The 20,542-nt window shown below is 30.4% G+C and overlaps 1 protein-coding gene across 1 annotated transcript in view; it reads left to right on the top strand.

Annotated features, from left to right (window-relative positions):
- Window positions 1–231: 231 nt before the first annotated feature.
- LOC148313546 (uncharacterized) overlaps window positions 232–20,542 on the top strand; it is a 75,830-nt gene continuing 55,519 nt past the window's right edge. Inside the window, exons 1-2 of the mRNA XM_088261994.1 lie at window positions 232–755; window positions 17,220–17,333. Of these exons, the coding sequence (XP_088118120.1) occupies window positions 590–755; window positions 17,220–17,333 (280 nt within the window). The 5' untranslated portion in view covers window positions 232–589. The remainder of the gene's footprint in view (window positions 756–17,219; window positions 17,334–20,542) is intronic.

A 20,542-nucleotide genomic window follows, 5' to 3' on the forward strand; every position in this document is an offset into this window, starting at 1 on the left:
CATATCAAGACATTACAACCACTGGCGCGACTTGCAAGGGGCGTGGTCAAGCCTTAGCTCCTCCCAATCAGAATATCTTATCAAGGAAACGCTCGCTTCGGCGACACCTAGGGGCTAAATCTCTACCGAAGCTCCATACAAAATGATCCTTAGCGACATGGAGGGGTCCGCCAGAGAGGACCTATTCGATAGAGCGCTATCAGAATAACGCCACTTGCCCGCGTGCTTCCACCCAGTACTAAAGTCCTACTAGAACAGGACAACACACGCGCCGCGATCTCAAAAAACGTATTATTATTTCGAATTCGGAATAGAATCTTATTTGAATCGTCCGGCTTGTCAAGCGGCGATTGGTTACATTTTTTGAAAAAGTCAGTGTTATGGCGGCAAAATTTAAAAAATGCTTCTCATCTGACAGCTGATTCAAGATGGAAGGATCATGATACAACAGTTGTGACTGTCAACCAAAACAAACATTTTTCAAAACCTTTTAAACAATATTAGTGAAACTTTCCAAGTGTCAACGGATAATTTTGTGATTTTTTCGACATGTTTGCGTGACATTAGTGACATTTTTGTGCCTGCTAAGATGAGTATGGAAGTGAGCTCCATGCCGCCCATGCCTCTGGACTTCTCCCTCGGGATGAAGGGCGGCAGAGAGCCCCCGCGGGCGCCCCCGGCCCTGCTCGCCAGAGGAGGCTCTCCGCGGCCCCCGGGCTCCAGCGCCTTCAGGGTTGTCACACCCAAAGGAAACGGTATGTGACCAGTAAATACCTACATCACTAAATATCTATCATATCTCACAATTTCCCTTTATCTAGGTATCTACGTATAATTTTCCATACTCATTAAAATATTCCTAAAAATATTTTTTTATTTGGGTATGTATTTTATAAATAGGTATCTTATTAGTACATACATACATTAACTTTGTTTTTTTTTTAATCATTTTGATACATTCTTGTAACTGTTAATCACAAGTGCTAGAATTATTTGACTAGTCAATTTTACCGAAAAAAAAATTAACCAATAGGTAGGTAGGTGGATTATTTATTTACAATTACACCTTCTTGTATATTAACTTATCTATTGCCAGTAAAATACCAAACCAGAAAGTAAAAATAATTCCAAAACAATATTATAAATTTTCCCTCGCCGACGGCTGTAAATTTTCTTCTTAAACTTTTCATTTGTATATGCTAAAATGTTATTCTTTATTTAAGCACTAAAATTTATCTGCATACTTTTTATCGTTTGATTTTACGCACTGAAATTATCCTTCTAACAATTATTGAGAAATACTATTGAATGTTAGGTATATCAAAAAGTATCTGCTTATAATTATTTCCATTGTATTCATGAAGTAAATTATTTATTTATTAAGTTATTATGTACCAATCTTCTATATACTCAGTTAGGTACCTACTTCTTATTCTACATTTTTTCCTACTTTCCCACAAACAAACTTTTACATATAAGCTTAGCTGCTTTTTTTCAATATTCAGAATCACTACATACTCGTATGTACCTTCCTACTAATTTATTTGTAAACTTTTTTTTTTAAATTTTAAAATATATAAATATTACTTTACAAATACATCAATATTAATGATATATTAACAAAATGGTTAAATCAATAAAATTTCTTTCAATTGTAAAATTCTATGTTTATTCTAAACCAATGTTTAAACCTTTTTTTTCATTGAGTAGGTGGGTATTGGTTATATATTTAGGGGTAGGTTACAGGAAGCTTTGAGCGCCTTGTAAAAAATAAGTACCGAGCCTCTTGCAAATTATCGACAAATTAAATTTTTTTAATTTTAATGCATGTATCGTTGAATATTTAAAAAAATCCTGATCTAAGGTTCTCGTTGAATACTTAATTTCATACAACAAAATTTCTTACTTTACTTTTACGTCATACATTTTATGTTTCTATTATAACATAAGTAATATTTTAACATGACTTTATGATGAAAATTTACCTGCCATAATATAAATATTTTCATAACCGTTAAGTGTCATTTTTTTAATATTTAAATATAAAGTTATTATCGTATTTTTAATACCATGCCTAGTTAACGAAAAATATACCACCCTCAAGGTGTATATTTCCACAATAAAAATATAAGAACAATAAGTCATTACAGTAGTGAAGAAATAACAATTTATAATGATATGGAATATAATTTGAGATTTTTATTATTTATTGAAATTGGAGTTCTGATTCCCATCCCATTTGTATTCCGTGAAATCCTTTTTCCAAAACCATTCTAGCTCTCTAGTTAATACAGCATCCATCGCCCTATAGACCATCATTGTGAGTATAGAGGTTATCAAAAGTTCTGATTTTTCCGCTGTTTTACGCCTCCGTAGTGTAATGGTTAGCATCTTGAGCTCCTTGCTGGAGGTCCCGGGTACGATTCCCAGGGGGGGGGTGAAATTAATTATTTGTGATTTTACACTTTAATATTTATTAAATATTACCCTGAACTGGTCCCTGAAGCGCAAGAGTGATCATCTTGCCTTCTTGTAAGTAACAACCAAGATAAGACTGCGTCAATACGATCCAGTGCCCGATGCACCATTAAGTGCGGATAAGGGTTAAAAGAAGATTTTTACATTGTATTTATAATACGTTTTATTCCCATACATTATCTAAATATAAAACCATCCAAATACTTCTAACGAAGATAACTAATTTAATTAACTTGAACAAATAATATTAAATAATCCCTCCTTCATATCAACTAAGCGCTAAAAATCCACACATGTGCATATAAAAGATAAATCCTGCACCTAACTGCCCGAGCTTTTCAATTCATATGTGTGCAAAAACACATTGTATAAATACGTACCTATACATATGCATGTCTCAAAAAATGTACATCATTGATATTTTCTTACCATACATTATCTAATTTCATCGTTTGAATGAAGAGTATTTTCTATCAATTAAAATAAAATTTGAACAAAAAAGTATGTTTTAAATATATATTAATATTACAAAGTAAAAATGATCAACCATTCTAAAAACATGAAGGGAAGGTAGGTAATGGCTCCTGTAATTCAAATTCTTGGATAAGAGGGTGGGATATATTTGATTGGATACTGATAATGTTAAAAGAAGGATTTTATGTTAAAGTATATTTAATATACTGCTATATCTCTCACTCCTTTCAACAACTTCATATATCAAAAATGGTCAATTTTCAGATGTGTGTGTTTTCGGAATGCCCAGAAAATATACTGTATCCCAGCAAAAGCGGCATATTTTTAACTTAATATTTACCCGCTACAGGGCAGAAGAGTTGTTTTTGCATTTTGAAGAAAATGTATTGTTTGATTATGTTTTAAATAAATTAAATATTTTTCAAATGGAGAAAAAACATTCAGGTTATACCTAAAAAGATCTGTTGCACAGTGAAAAGTTCAATAAGTGGCTTGATATTTATTTTTCATCCATTTTATTATATTTTTAAACTTTAAAAACGATCTCCTGAAATATCAAGTTTTTTGATATATCACGTTGTTGAAAGGAGTGAGCGATATTATAAAGGCAATTGTGGAATAGAAGGCACATTGCATATCAAAGAAAGATCTTGGTTACTCTTAATATCGAAAAACCGAGAAGAAAAATATGAATGTCATGTTCTGATATAAATTATATAATAAATTCCTTAAAAAACTTATATGAGAAAATAATCTAAAATTAACTAAAAGAACAACAAAATACGAGGCTCACGATACATCAATAATCAATGTTTAAAATGATATAATGTACACCCAGATGTGAATCGTCATACGTACTCATAATTGCAAGACTTTACAAAGATCATGAAAAATAAGAATTAAAAAAATATTACAAGAGTAACTGAGTCTCATGTAAATCAAACTTGGCATGTGAGATGTTATTCTCAATAAAGCTAAAATCTTTAACAGAATCTGTTCTTTTTACACCATTGTCTACAGTGTATGAGTGGAACATGTGCGCTGGATGAAAAAAAAGTATTTTTTTGCCAAAACAGGAAGCTATTATTTCATCATACCACATGTTTATATGACACTTGATTAAAGTACCACATAAAGTAAGCGCGAAATATTCGCAACACATGTTTAATACATTATTTCATTGATTCTTTTTTCATTCATGTGTAACGGTCCTGAATCGCAAAACCTTTTTTTATGGGTTTGTTATGCACAGAAATAAAACACCAAGTGTCCGCAGATTTTTAGTACAAACAAAAAATAAATGGTGATTTTTGAACAGCTTAACGCTAAGCGAATCGTGAAAAATAAAATTTACAAAACACGTATCAACTTTTTTTTCTTCAAATATACTGTGTATTTAAGGGTTTTACTTACTATAGGAGAATTTTCCAGTAAATATTCGTTTAAAACTATAATCGCTTTATACATAAGTATAACTAAATTATATACAATATTCTTAACAAAATTCAAAACTCCATTTTAAAGTTTATTATTAGATTTTAAAGCATTTTTTTACAATCTAATTATATTCATAATATTTAAGGATGAGAAAAACTAATTTTTCGGCTTTGATAGATCGATCTAACGTTGCTTTTAACACTCTCATGTATTTTTTTATATAAATAAAGCTGATAGTTTAAATAATATTATTTTTTATATTTAAATATTTTATCAATTGCTTTTTAATAGACAGATAACTAAATACACCAAATATCTCAGAAATCCAAAAGGTCTTTAAAATAGATGAGTAAATTGAAAAAGGCATTTTATATTTTTTAAATAATTAAGATTTTCATCACCCTTGGTTCCCACAGTACGTTAGTTAGTTGGGGATGTACCATTTATGGGGTTGATCAGGGTCGTACTAGCCCCTGGTGAGCATGTTGAGCCACCTCGTCCCAAGAGACCACCACACCAGCTAGTGTACTAATGAACTGATTTGCCATAGAAACTCTTTCCATTTTGCTTGTCAAGTGATAAGTTAGTAGGTTGGTATAAATAGTTCATTTTAATAGCAACTTGAATTTTTTCATGAAAAAATAAAATTACAAAAACAATAGTATTTTTTTAACATTTGTGTAAATTATTCGTGATTTTCTTATGAAAACGGCGCTATGTTAATCGGTTATTACTATTCAAAAATAAAACACTTATACTGTTTAAGACTTCATTTAAAAATGATCTTCTTGGTGTGTTTTATTTTTAAATAAATATAACAATAATTAAAAGTAAATCAATAAATATTAAAATTATTTTTATTCAATCATAAATTTGGTGTTCAGTGATTTTCTTGTATGATTTATTAAATAATTAAAAGAATCAAATTCTAGAGAAGTATTTCGAATAAAATTTTATAAAATAAAATAATAATAGTTTTTTACACTCAAATTTTATTTCAACAGTGACCGGGTTTCGTCAATCTGATGATGTCGGCCACGACAATACCCGGTCACTCATTAATCAAAATATATATGTTAAAAACTATATAGTTGTTATTTGACAATATTTTATTCCACCAAGAAATGGCAGTACAAACTTAAATCTAAAAACCTTTAAAGTATATGTAGCCAAAAGCTGGATTTCAGAATCATTAAATAAATAACTTCAAGTGCGTCTTTAAGAAGTCTTTTTTAATTTATTTTGTTAAATGTGTTGAATCCTGCGTTAGTGCCGGAAAGGATAAAACAGAGGGAATGCTGAAAGAATCGGGGATTTTCTTGGATCGATTGAATCGCGTACGATCGGTCTCACGGTTAGTTAAACCGCAGTTATTTTTCCAACAGAGAGTGAACCTTACTACTTTAGATTAGTGTATTGCCTTCAGTCCGCAATCAAGTAGATTGTTCTCATTCTCTACCTACAATCTTTAAAGATTTCTCTACTTTTGGTTAAAGGAATCTAACTTAGAGGGTGAAAAGGCTAGCCTTGTTGCGATAATAATGTTGTTTTAGTTTATCCTTAGCAAAAAAGAGACGTTGATTTTTTTTATATAAGTCAGGGTAGTAATTTGAACATTATTTTAAACTTCTTCAATTATTTTTTGTAATGTTTTTAATATCAAAACAAGGTGAACTTAAAGTCTCGTTAAAATTTTACTAACCCGAGTACGCGTTACTGTAATTTCAGTCTTGTGAAATGGGAAAGAATGAAAATATATTTCGAATACGTTTAATTTTACAATGCTTGTAGGTATACAATATTATAGCAGCTATCAAAAAGCACGCTCTCTACCATGAGCAATATTAAGTATTTGGTGTGATGCTGTTACAATTGCGGTCTAAAACCTGTGTTTTTTTAAGTATGTTCTCCCCGTCACAGGTAAAAAAGATACGAGTGTATTGAAACAAAATGCAGTGTCAAAAATTCAAAGCAATGGGTTACTTTAGGAGATTTAAGATTTTGAACAAACAGCCATTTACATGTTTGTTTATAATGATTTTATACAAGCTATTAGGTATATAGATTTTTATAAAGATACAAAAAATGTTGTATGTATATAATTTCACTGTCACATTTAAATTTAACCATTTAATAAGCAAAAAGGATATGAATACTAGTTTCTGTATTGTTGGTAAATAAAGATTATCAATATTCAAAATTAAGTCTCCATTCATTCCTGAGTAATGGAATTAAGTTAATTATAATTAAGGTATGAAAAATTGAAAAATTAAGAACTGAAAAGTTTCAAAGGAATCAAGTGTGCAGAATTGAAATCGGCTAATTTGATATAAAAAGTAAATTTTGGTTGTATGTTTTAAATTTTATAGTCAAATGTAAATGTAACCTTTCAATAAGCCAAAAAAATTAAAACCATACTATCGAATTTCCGTATTATTGGTAAACTAAGATAATAAACTTTAAAAAGCAAGTCTACATTAATTCCCGAACAATGGAATTAAGTTGGAATTGAAAATTGAAAAATTAAGAACGGCAAAAAGTTTCAAAGGAATTAAGCGTGCAGAATTAACATCGCCTAATTTGAGATAAAAAGTAGATTTAAGACCAGTTATGTAAATCTGGGTGTAAAGTCCGGGGGTCGGAAGTTCAGGGGATGATGATTATGGTTGCGCTGGGAGGCGCACGGTGCGGATTAGGTGCCACGCGACCCGCAGACGCACAAGGCGTGACCTGACTGAGGTTCCTCAGAACTTTTGATCTTTTTACAAGGGGTTGGTCAATAAAAAACAGATTCTAATTTTGGTCTCGCAAGTTCAGTTCGCGACTTGATTTTAAAACTGAGAATTTATACTTCATGGCGTATAAATACAAGGGATACATTTTGGGAGCTACCTATTGACTTGAAAGAGAGGATCATCAAGTAATTGCAAATTTACAGATAGATCACCAAACTCTTCACCTCAAAGTACATATATAGCGTTTTTATTATGTTGATTTTACTTGGTAAATACCACTATTTCATAAAATCATTTTGATGCATTTCGCATCATTTTAAAACAACTTATATAGTATATGGTGTTAGAAAATTATGCGGAAAACATCAAAATGCTTGTCACAATCTACTATAAGAAAAAATGGGATTTACCAAGCAAAAGTAAAATTTAAAATGTAAAAATTTTAGCACAAAGTGACTGCCGAATCAATTAATGAAATTACATACATCGCACCTTAAAACAACCATCAAAAGGATTCTTAAGTTAGCAAATATTTAACGAAAGTGGTGCCATGCACTATATTTTCTTCATTAATTCTGATTTTAATAAATGTACTGAAAAAATCATCCTTTTTTAATGTTAGAGTCACAAAATTTCGACTCAAAACACCTAAAATAACCTCATCGCTACCAGGAGATCAGTATGTAAAGGAGGAAACAAATCGTGGTGATCTGCTTTTCTTCCCAATCGTATTGCTAAGAGCTTTCATGAAGGCTTCATAATGTGAGGTGTCTCCCAGTACCTACAAAAGATCTCAAACCTTCCAACCTTCAATAGGTCCGTGTTGTTGAATTAAATCATTGTATTATTGAATAACTTCTTCGTCTTAATTTGGCAAATTATCGTTGATCAACTTGAGTAATCGGATTAAGCAAACTCGTAAACCAATGGATGGATCGTTGTGGGCTTAATTAAAATTTATCTATTTTATTAATCGTTCTCAAAAAGCTTGTCGGCACATTGCTAATATAATATGTACGATGTACAATGTACACTCTGTGTCATAAATTATTCTTTCTAGTGTCGAAAAGGAATGTAAGACGGGATTCGTCTTAATCATGTTGATTAAAAAAATACTTGAACTATCTTTAACGAATAATAAATGTTGCGTATCTTACAAGAACTCGTACGATATAAAATATTAATTAATTAAAGATAAACATACATAACTCACTAACATAAATAAGTTTAACTACTCAATGGTTATTGAACTTCATCAATTTGGAAAGTAAAAAAGATATTATTGAAAAAAAAATTTAATACACAATTTTCTGTTGTCACTTCGTCAAATTAATTTTGATATTTGTATTAAAAATAGAGAACACGTTTTGTTTCATGTTTGATTTTTTTAAATAAAAAAATCCCTAATTTATTTGTTTTAAACAAAATTTAAACGCAAGAGCAAAAAGTTAATTTATTTTACTGTAATTAACTCAATTAAGTTCAATCCTTGTAATATGGTAATTTTTCGTATATTGTACATTTATTTTTGACGTATGAAAAAAGTATCAAAATTGTCCTTTAATTTATCATAAATTAGATTTAAATATTAGTTCCTAACTAGCGATACATATATGTATGTAACACATATAAATACATATTTACCAATTTTAAAGGTGAATAACAGTTTTCTTTGCAATAAAAATATCCCATTTTATGTGTTATCTTTTCGTCTCACGACCACAATAATATTCTATCGCTTGTCATCCTTCAGTATCGCGCGAGACTAAAATCTTTTCTACAAAATATAGTTACAGCTTGACATCAAATCCCGTATCGAATAAGTGCTGCATTAAAAATGTACGGGCCAATAACTGAGTTTAATACACGGAAGGGATTTTCCCGTTCCTTTCCATCAGCAAGAGAGAGACGGAGTACACTTTACCACCGAAATAAAGAAATAAATAAGGTTGTCTTTGTCTCGGATTGTGTGTAATAAGAGATAATACCGATAAAGGCGATCGCTACTTTTGTAAATGATATTACCGACATTTATTGACTAAATTCGTAAGCGCTTTTCGAGGGTTGTCTGAGGGGTGGATTTATTTGCTAGAATATTATTTTATCATTAAATAATTAATTATTACGAACGAGGTAGTCTATATTAGAATAAGAATATATATGAAGTTTATTTTTGTATTCCCAGTTAAGTCTGGATATTAGAGTCAACGTGGTTTTCCTGAAAACATATACGTGCGTTCATGTTTAAGAACATGGAATAATTAAAATTATTTTTTTGGATATATAATTCGATATTGATGTGTCTCACAGAAATGAAGTGATTTATGATCAGGAAAAAAGATATCTTTAATATACTTATCTTAAAATCAATCTCCCGGGGAAAAATCCGGTATTAGTGGAGTTACTCTTTTTTTTAATATTGTTTATTTTTCGTGTCTATAATTTGTGTTCAGATAATTTTCATATAATATATAGATACTTTTTTTTAAATCTCCTAATAAAACTGTTTGATAAAAAGGTTGGTATTTTCCAGTGACATTCAATAGTGGAAAAGATTTTAAAACACTTAAAAATTTCGTCTTCTTCCTCGAAATCGTAATAATATTTTTTTATCAACGTTCTATGATACACGATGGTAGGATTTTTGTCATCAAAACATGGAAATAAATATTTGGTGATTGGAAAAGGGTGTACTTTAAAATCAATATCGAAAGTTTCTTTTTTATGCATTAATTATCATGTGTAAATATCGACTCAATAAAAATATTATGTAATTTACAAAAAATACTGATATTTGTTACGTGTGTGTTTTTTATGATTTCTGATATAGTCTTGGTTACACATTTAATTATCATAATTGTTTTATGAATCATTTACTGCTGTAGAAAAATAGTAGTAATATTTAAATTTATTTAATTTCCTGAACCACTAAAACACGAATGAACATCTGCGAAATGAAACTGAAAGCACATTTATTAGTGAATATGGTATGAAAGTAAATAAACATTTAAAACATAAGAAATAAAGTGAATCATATTGTTCCAAAACTGAATCGACTAAATAATACGTTTTGTCCATGCATCCAAAGCTTGCCACTGTACTGGCTGAGACTGAAATGTCATTGATTCAATTCCGCCCTCCCGGTTGGAACGTGTGATTCCTTCCCGCCCTCGACCCCCGCCCTGTCGGAGGATCTCAGGTGGATAAACTAATAACGAGAAACGGTGGCTGATAGAAGATAATATAAAGTGGAGAGTGGAAGAAGCATGGGGTGGAAGTTGAAGTAGTAGAAGTCGGGTGAGCTTTGCTGAATGCGCTAGAAATAATATTAACAGAAGTTGATTTGATTCTCGAGAGGAACGCTGTCAATATTGTGGAGATTTCAAACGAATTTTTCTTCGCTTTGTCTCGCCTTGCGTCTGTCTAGTTTACTGAAGTTTATCGACTTCTTTTAATTTAGGTGTTGTATTAAAAAAATTACCATCAAATAAATATAGCATGTTTTTAATCAATAAAATTAATCGTCTATTTTTAAAACCTGTTACATACTTTAAAGTGTGTATTTTAGAATTATGATGGTGTGACTAAAATATTAGCCATTTAATCGTTATTAATGGTTAATTTCGACATTGTCTGCGATTTCTTTCTTACATTGTCTGCAGTTTATTTTTTCCTGAAAGATGACCCGGTGGTTTATTCAAATATAAACAAAACGTGATAACTATGTGATTAATAAAATATCTTCTTCCTGGCTCCATCCCAGCTCATCGTCACTTTCTATCATGTCACCTAAGCCATGCTTTCAAATCAAGTTATCTTTCTGTAGCTGATTACTAAAATAAATTGAATTACTAAAATAAAATTTGATGATGTTTTGAATAAAATATTTTAACTTACAATGAAAAAAAAATAACTAGCTCATATTTCATTTATTTAAAAATAAAAAAAATAAACACTTGTGTAATACCACTTTTTGAGTTTGATTAGTTTCGAATACAATCGTTGTTTTCTAAACTAGTCGTGTGTAATGAAATAAAACTCAATTAGTGGTATTAAACAAATGTTTTTTTTAATAATCAACATCCACGAAATTAATGCCGAATTAATAAATAATATATGCATTTTATTTGATGAAGTATAGCATAAGGAGAAAACAGCCGAGATTTCAAAATCACAATGTGATTTTCCATTCATGCCACGCTATAAATTTCTTAAATAATCAACATCCACTAAATTAATACCGAATTAATAAATGATATATGTATTTTATTTGATGAAGTATAGCATAAGTAGAAAACAGCCAAGATTTCTAAATCACAATGTGATTTTCCATTCATGTCACGCTATAAAATTAATCACGTTCATTTATTAAGTAGGTTATTTTATTGTTTTCGTTTAGTACTCGCTTCTGTGTCCGCGCTGAGACAAGACAATAGCAATCTGGAGCAATTAACACTTCTTAACCTGGGTCCAGCTCCAGCGCGACGGTCCCACGATCATCAACGGACACTCATTCATATAAATCGCCGTTTTGACAAGTGATTCGCGCATCGATACAGATGGCAAATTGATTGCTATTCAGGGTCGCGACCTCGCGCTGGAGAAACGATACTTTTGGAGCGTGATGGTCAGTTATGTGTACGTTATACTGCCACCTCCAATACACACTATGTTAACTATTTACTTTATAACTGATTGACTGCTTTATTAATGTGAGAGCGTGTTTGATTTTATGGATTCAGATTTTAATATGACGTCTTACATCAGAGGTTTATGAACGACGATATTCTTAGCGCCATACATTAATAAGTGGTACCTACGAAGCGTTACATAATTTTAAAATTGTTATCATTAATACAATGTTACTCAATCAGGTACCTACATAATACGAAAGAATTGAATTTGTAAGGACTTAATAAAGTCTTACTCCAGTATAATATCTATAATTAAATGAGTAATTTTAGCCTCGATCTTAGGTATTTTAGGTCTAAGACGATCCGATTTTAGTTTATTTTTTGGATCGACGAAAACTAGTAGACAAAAAACTAGTAGACAATTACGACAATAAGGTAGCACTGATGTTTTGTTTCATACTACGACCTCAGAAATGAAATTAAAAATCTAAGAAAAAAAATCATAATTACTTGAAATTTCTGTTCGATTCAGCATAGGGTGAGTTAAAAACGCAATCAATTTTGGACGATATTTTAATCTTTCTTATTAAACTTAATGTTTCTTTGGTGGCTCTCGGTTTTCTGATATATGAGTAACTGCTTTTGGAAGTAACTTTAGGCATATGCTGAATTATTGATTACGAATTTGGAATCGATTCAAAAGCAGTGTAGTAAATATTTTTCTACTTAAAAAGGAAGCTTTTTTTTGCTTTTTAAAATATACTAAGCCTTTATGTGTAACTTTTATTAAGCTGACGTTATATTTCTTAGGTTTATAATTAGTCTTAGTTTCGAAATACCGTACAGAGTTAATAGAATGTCATAATATAATTAAGGCGTTCTCATTAAAGCGGGTCTTGGATGCAATTGTCAAATTCGTGACCACGTGGGCGCGATCGGCAGATCAACAAAAGGATGATGTCACCAGTCCCTGATCATCAAACTTCTCCAGCACCAAACGATACCAATTGTTTTGTGCGGCGGACCACACGCGATGGACGGGGGCGGTCAGCGGACCATCGATTAACCAAATTAAGTCGGATTAAGGAGCGTATTCATAGACCAAAATTGACTCCCAGATCTCTCGGGAAATGACAGGTTCAAGACATAATGGTTGATGACTTCGGGAGTCTAGTGAAGCTCAGCAGTTATTGAGTGTCTCTGAATACGGTGCTTAGGATTGTACTTTCTTCAGTCTTATGCGGTCCTGGCAATGTAAGGATTTAACTTTCATTGAATGAAGTACCAATTTTCAATAGCACGGGCGACTGGTATACGTAGAACTCGAGGATGACCCAGGCGTGCACGAGGAATACATATTTTCCTCGCTTATACCTGCTTACTCACAGCTACGCCTTTGGATATTTTAACTCAAATAAAAACAGTTTTAAATAAAAGGAAGGTAAATAACAATATTTGTCTTTGAATCAAACAACTAATTTCAGATAAATGTTTACTTAAGCAATTTTAGTTACATTTTTACAACAATATTGCAAAATATATAAAATCCATTTCTACAATATAGGAAGTTTATTCTTGATGGGTAAAATAATTTTAAGAAACTGTTTTTTTCTGCCTACAACTATATAATTTAAAAAAAAAACAATTAAGTAGAATAAAACATAGCTCGGATCTTTAATATTGAATTAATTGAAACAATTTTTACACAGTCTTCTGATTTCTGAATGCATTTTTTAAAACATATTGCAGTTTAATGATAACATCATCCATACAAGAGACTAATAATTCATTCAGAAATCATAAAACTATACTAAATAGAAATATAGAATATGTACCTACTTATGAACCTCACTTAATCATATATATATTTTTAAATCTCTGTCATATTTTATTCAAATATCAACTAGTTACTCGTATGTTTAAAAAAATGAGAAAAACGTAGACATGTTATCATCAGTTTTCTTTTCCGTAAAAACAGAAAATTTCATTTTCGTTTGTAATTAATAACTCAAATTGATGACCGGACGTATCTATCGGCACTTAAGTAAATTGCTTATTCCCTTTCACCCAATCGTTTCAATTTACACCAATCAGTAGCAACAGGCCGACCTCTTGCTTCTCCGAGTTCATGAACACCCTCGCACAATTTGTGTTCAATAAATGAACACCGACAGACGCTGGTGACATTTAACCTTTAAGGGAAATAGGCATCAATAATTAAGTTATTTATCATCCCAATACACTGTGACTCAATATCAGTTACCAGTTACCAATTAGTATTCCAACATCTCGACGAGGAATGAAATAAAATAAAATAAAAATCTTATGTTTATCTCATGTTTATTTTTATGGTTTTATATTTTTATACGGGTTTATATGGTTCTGTAGTTAATTTCGCAGACGTTTAAAGCAGACACTAGATTCGATCCTAACTTGGCTTCAACTAGATTTCTTTTATCAAACACATAATTGAATACATAATTCTTATTGTATAGTTTTTAAACTTATTTTTACGTACAGATTTTTTATGATTTTGCAAATGCGTGTATTTTTAATATATTTGTGAAAAAAAATGTATTTTACAATGATCATCATTCTCATGATTACACCAAGGCGAATACAAAAAAAATAGTTTTACATTTACCTTTTACTATGTGAATACCCACTATATATGTAATGTGGTATTTGTCAAGTACAATACCACTTAATTCGCGAGATAACCATATAAGAGATAAATGTATAATGAATTGATTTTACCACAAAGCGACTGCCGAATCAATTAATGAAAAATGAGTTTTAAAAAATGGTAAAATACAAATACAAAACAAATCCTTTAGTTTTATTAAAATATATTTTTTTAGATTTTATTGGTTAAAAAATATAATAAAATATCGGGAAATTAATTTTGAAAAGCCGCAGAAAATAGATTCAACCAAAGGCCTTAATTTAAAGTTTATTACTGTACCTAGTCAGAGAGTAAGAAATAAAACAATTTTAAAAATCTAGGGTCATGGGGTCCCCTGGCGGCGACAAATAATAGCAATTTAGTACCTACCTAGCATTAATTGGGCGGCGCCTTGAGGGTTACGTCACTTCCTGTCCTCAGTCTACTCCCACATTGGTTCCAGTAGTTTAGGGTTAAAGAGGATCGCTTTGCAATTAAATGACTCACTGAATCTTAAATTAGATCAATAAATAATGTCATCCTTCAACAAGGATTAATTGAAATAACTCACTACTTGATTCAAAATAGAAGTTAAACGTAAATGCAATATTTAGAAAATAATAATTATTTTGTATTTGAAAAATCTCTATCTTCTTTCACTTATACTTACTTTTTCTCTCTATTTTATTCTTATTTTAGTCTCTTTAAAAAATTCGCGTTTTTTTTATAATTTTCCATTAATGGGTACAGAATATAAAATACTAGTAACTAAGCACCCTAAAGACGGACTATAAAACTCTCAATTTTACAAATAATGATGCTCAGTGAACGTATATATTTACTAATTAAATAATTTTGGACTTTTTACTGACAAGAAACATTGATAATATTTTTTTTATTATTGTTATTATTGACATAATAATAATAATAATAATCATAATTCACGTCTCTGTCACGAAATGTTGCATTATACTTTATGCGATAATTTGATATTTACTATTTATAATGCAAAGGTTTATAATGAAGGTATAGGCGATCGAATTAAAAACCAAAATTAAATAACGACGATTTTCAAAGAAGTCGTAACTTAATTCGATTTTAGGAGTAGATCATTTAAAGAAAATATGTGCACTCTAATCAATGCACAACTTTAATTGAAATTAACTGAAAAATTAACATCATTAGTCCCACTTGTAACATAAACACATTAAGGAAGAGAGCAAATTGAGCAGGTAAAAAGACATTCTTCAACGAAACTAATAAAACAACGATTAATATGAAATGTGGAGTATTGCTGATGAGCACACAGTATCTCAGAATACGATCCAGCAATAAGTTAAACTGATTTAAATTTTGCAATAAATCATCTTGCTGTTAATTTGAATACATACATATATAAATATTGTCTCATTTGGCATTTGGCGCACTGCCAAAATGGGTCCGTAACACATTTCTCTTATATCCCGATAGAAATTCATCGCATCCTCAATCTTCTCATAAATTCAATTGGATGCGCCGGCGCCACATCCTCTTACTATTAGCATACTAAGATACTAAGAGTATGTACGTACTTACTTACTATAATTTACTCATCTATTGAATCTTTCAGATGCGCCGTCTACGCATGTAATCAAAGGCAAAAGAAAAGAGCACAAAAATGCTACACATAATATATTTATATGTTTTTATATTTATACATATATTCGGTTTATGTACATATATTACCTGCCGATTATATGTACATATATTCGGCAGGCGCCGTGGCGTCGTTGGGTAGACGTTCGACTGCAAAACTAGAGTCACGAGTTCGATTCCCATCAATGGCAAAACAAATTCAAGAATGATTTATTTTCCATTCATCTGGGTGTTTGTGATGTCTTTTTCACTCTGAAGACTCTGAAAAGAGACTTTGGGGTTAATCCCTTAAAAATTAAAAGTATATATATAAGTACATATATATAATATATTGTCATTGTGAAAATGGTAGAAAAAAATGTTTATCTTTATGTTTAATTACCTTTTCATTTTTCTGTGAAGTTTTATAATTTTTTTAACTGCACAATATTCGTAATTCATGATACATAATTACAAATCACAAATGAACATAATATGCCATAGCTGAACTTTTTTCCATGCCGAGGGCACATTTTACATTATTTAAATATAAAAGAAAATTGATTTTGACATGCGATCAAAAAAGAAATGGCCAAATGATGCGGTCTATTATGTAAAATGGGAATCACGGAAACCCCTTTTATATTTAGTTAATATTTTCAATGAATTTATGGATAATCAAAGCAGGTTATACAACTTTAATAACACAATAATCAAAGTACTTTTGACCTAATGAGATCGCTCACTCCTTTCAACAACGTCATATATCAAAAATCGTCAACTTTATTTTGTGCATGTTTTCGGAATCTCCAGAAAATGTACCAGCAAAAGCAGCATATTTTTAACTTAATATTTACCCACTACAGGGTGTGTAGAAAGTGATGATTTTGCATTTTGAAGAAAAGGTATTGTTTGACTATTTTTTTTTAATATACTTACCAAACATTTTTTAAAAGAAGAACAAAACCATTCAGGTAAAAAGTGGCTTGATATTTATTTTGAATACATTTTTTTGTATTTTAAACTTTAAAAACGATCTCCTGAAAAATCTAGTTTTTTATGTATGACGTTGTTGAAAGGAGTGAGCGATATGTGTAAGGTTTTGTTTGATGTGTTTCTGTGATACAAAAATAGAAGCTTACAACTTTGAAATTCTAATCAAGACGTCCTGTTTTTTTTCAGGCAATAACAATGGAGGAACTCTTCAATTCGGGGGTTACTGTCGTGGATTATGGGGTAGTTCATTACCCCAAGGACCAAGGCCGCAGTTCCAGATTGAAAACAAACCTGATAGAGGTAGGAATATTTTATTTTCCAAATAATATAATATAAATAAGAATAAAATAACAGCTTAAAGTTTTTTTCACATAACCATAATTTGACCAGCAACCGGGTTTCGTCGCAACCGACATCATCAGACATCATCGACATCACCAGTCTAATGATGTCGATTACGACGAAACCCGGTTCCTGGTCAAATAAAAACAAAATAATGGCAAAATAAAGGAATGGGTAAATGATCAAGAGTTAATTTTATGAAAATTGTAAAATATTTATATGCTTAATTTTTTTCTCTTTTTTGTGTCTATATTAGGTTAAAATCGTTAAAAACAATAAAAAATGTGTTAAAAAAGAACTCCACTGACAAGACACACAAGGTGGCTTGGTAGGTCTCTACCTATCTATTAAAATTAAATAAATAAATAAATAAAATTCATTTGGAAAAAAAACTGCATACTTGTTATTTTATAATATAAAATGCAGTTCCACCAAGAAATGTCAGTACAAAACTTAAAGCTTACAATTATTTATTTATTTATTTGTTTGGGATTATTTATACGGCTTTTGCATATAAAAAAAACAGTTACATTGATAATAATAAAAGCCAATTGAAAAATTCCACATTTTCGTAACGATTACTTAGTTGTATATGAAAAGAGAAAAGAGAAGATAGGGTGTGCGTGATTAATTTATAAAACTGAATATTATATGATTCATTCGATAAAATTTTACGTAAATGTTATTTGAGAATGTAATGATCCTACTAAAGATATATGTTTGTGAAATTAGCTGGTATCAAATTATAACTAACATACTGAAACTGTAATTTTTCTATTAATCATCGAATTACGTATTACACATATTGTGTAGACATTTATTATTGACGTCATATGTCTGGATCAGTATTAGGCTATGGATGTCTAAAAATATAAAAAAGGTATGTTTGGAATACAATTATGATATTATTTATTATTAGTAGACAAAATTACGCGTAATTCATAATTTAATATTACTAATGATTGATTAGGTCATACAATTCGAAGTGATTGTCAAATAAACATAACAGATTAGCTGTCTATATATTGTACAAAGAGATCTAAAAATTGTATAATAATATATAGTAAGCTTTTTTTATTGATATCTCAAAGTAAAAGAAAAAGAATACGGTAGTTTGGGGGTAAACAGGACTTAATCATTTAAAAAATGTATACATATAATGATTCTTTCCCAATTAGTTTACATACTTAGGAGACGCCGAAGAACATAATTTAAAAAACAGTTTTTTTATTCACATAATTTTGAGTGTTCCCAAATTTTTATTTGCTAATTCCGAATATTGCTCCATTTTGGATATATTTATTTTAAGTTTTTTTAAAGAAAACGTGATATAAATAAATTTTAGGTGAAGAGAAAATTATGAAATATATATATATATATATATATATATATATATATATATATATATATATATATATATATATATATATATATATATATATATATATATATATATATATATATATATATATATATATATATATATATATATATATATATATATTAAATATAAGTTTTTGTTCGCCTCCGTAGTGTAATGGTCAGCACATCAGGCTACCGTTCTTGAGGTCCCGGGTTCGATTCCCAGGAGGGTCAATAAATATAATTGATTTTTTCACTGTAACATTTATTCAATATTACCCTGGACTGGTACCTGAAGCGGAGGGCTGATCACCTTTCCTTCATGTGTAAACGATATAATATAGGTATGTATGGATATACATAGGTAATAAATACGTAGGTACCTAAGCGCATGAAGGCTTATCGCGACCGTTTACTTCACCGTGTTTATGGTTTTGATTTCGTATCGCGGCAAATACCTTTGAAAATCATATCTAGTTTACACAATCGATGATTCTCAACGCGTAATTTGAAAATCGAACGAGGAATTAAGAAACTTCGATAAAGCGGATTAGCTTATCAAGTGAACAGTTCGACTTCGCGTTGTATGACAATTGAGCCAATTGACAACACAAGGTGTGTGGCTGGCTTAACACCAGTGGCAGGCGGTTCTTGAGGTAATATCCAATACGTTGAGTGCGACCAAAGTTTTCAACGAGTCAAAATGCTGTATTTTACCTTACAAAGGAGTTATTATCAACTTTATAAAATAAAATAACTTTTTTACAACATTTTGAGTGTGACCAAATACAAGTGGGTCCAGTTACAGTTATTTTTCGTATTTTGTCAAAAAAATAATATGTATAACGACTTTGTTTTTAACCACTTTTTTATTGGAACATTTTTTCTCCAGTCGGTTTCGATAAGAACCTTGTCATAATCGCGGTTTAACATGTACCAATGAACCAATAAAAAAAGTGGTTAAAAACAAAGTGGTGTTATTTTATGAAGTTTATAAAATGTGCCACAATGTATCTACCACATTCAAGAATGTGTTTATTATTATCAAGAATTTCAAATATGTACTTAAAAGTGGTCAGGGCAGAAGCTGGAATAATCGGCGTGTATGTATGAGGATTTCTATAAATGTGGAAGAGGCCAAGATTGTGCGCATAGACATATTGGTATGACGTTCTATTCTCTCTTCACATCAATATAAATAAATTAGTAAATAACACTCAAATACCCGAACAACTTCTTCATATCGAGTAGGTTGAGAAATCAATTGAATAAAAACATAAAATTACCTACTCGTATTGTAACTTATGACAAAAATTGCGTAAGGTAAAAGTAACTGACATTTTTAGATATTAAAAAAAAATTAAAACCACGAGCCTCCCGAGCACACTACTGCATGTAGGTTTTTATTATATGTATATATGATGAAACCAGATATAACTTCAAGCACACCTTCAAAGAAATATGCGCTTCCGTAGAAAGATATCACTATTGTGGATAACTCTCGGTATTTACATTCGGCAAGGCTCATTTTGCTGTGTCAAAAAACTTCACGTATATGACCTTGTTACTCATTGGCGGCTGTTTGTCTTACGGCACAGCCATATCTTTTGTGTACTACACTCAAACATTTAAGAGTGTTTTGATTAATTACGATATCAGCGGCGAAATGCAAAGAGTATCCATAAGCGTCCTCCTATCATTATATAAACCCTTATCTTATTAAAGATTTAATTTTTCTATATTTCTAAGCTTTTTCGCAGTATTCTAGCCACCCAAATTATATAATAAAAATAAATAAAATATTC

Source organism: Brachycentrus maculatus, unplaced genomic scaffold (assembly GCF_059751285.1).
Source record: "Brachycentrus maculatus isolate JH-2025_06_01 unplaced genomic scaffold, ASM5975128v1 h1tg000010l, whole genome shotgun sequence".
Lineage (NCBI taxonomy): Eukaryota > Metazoa > Arthropoda > Insecta > Trichoptera > Brachycentridae > Brachycentrus > Brachycentrus maculatus.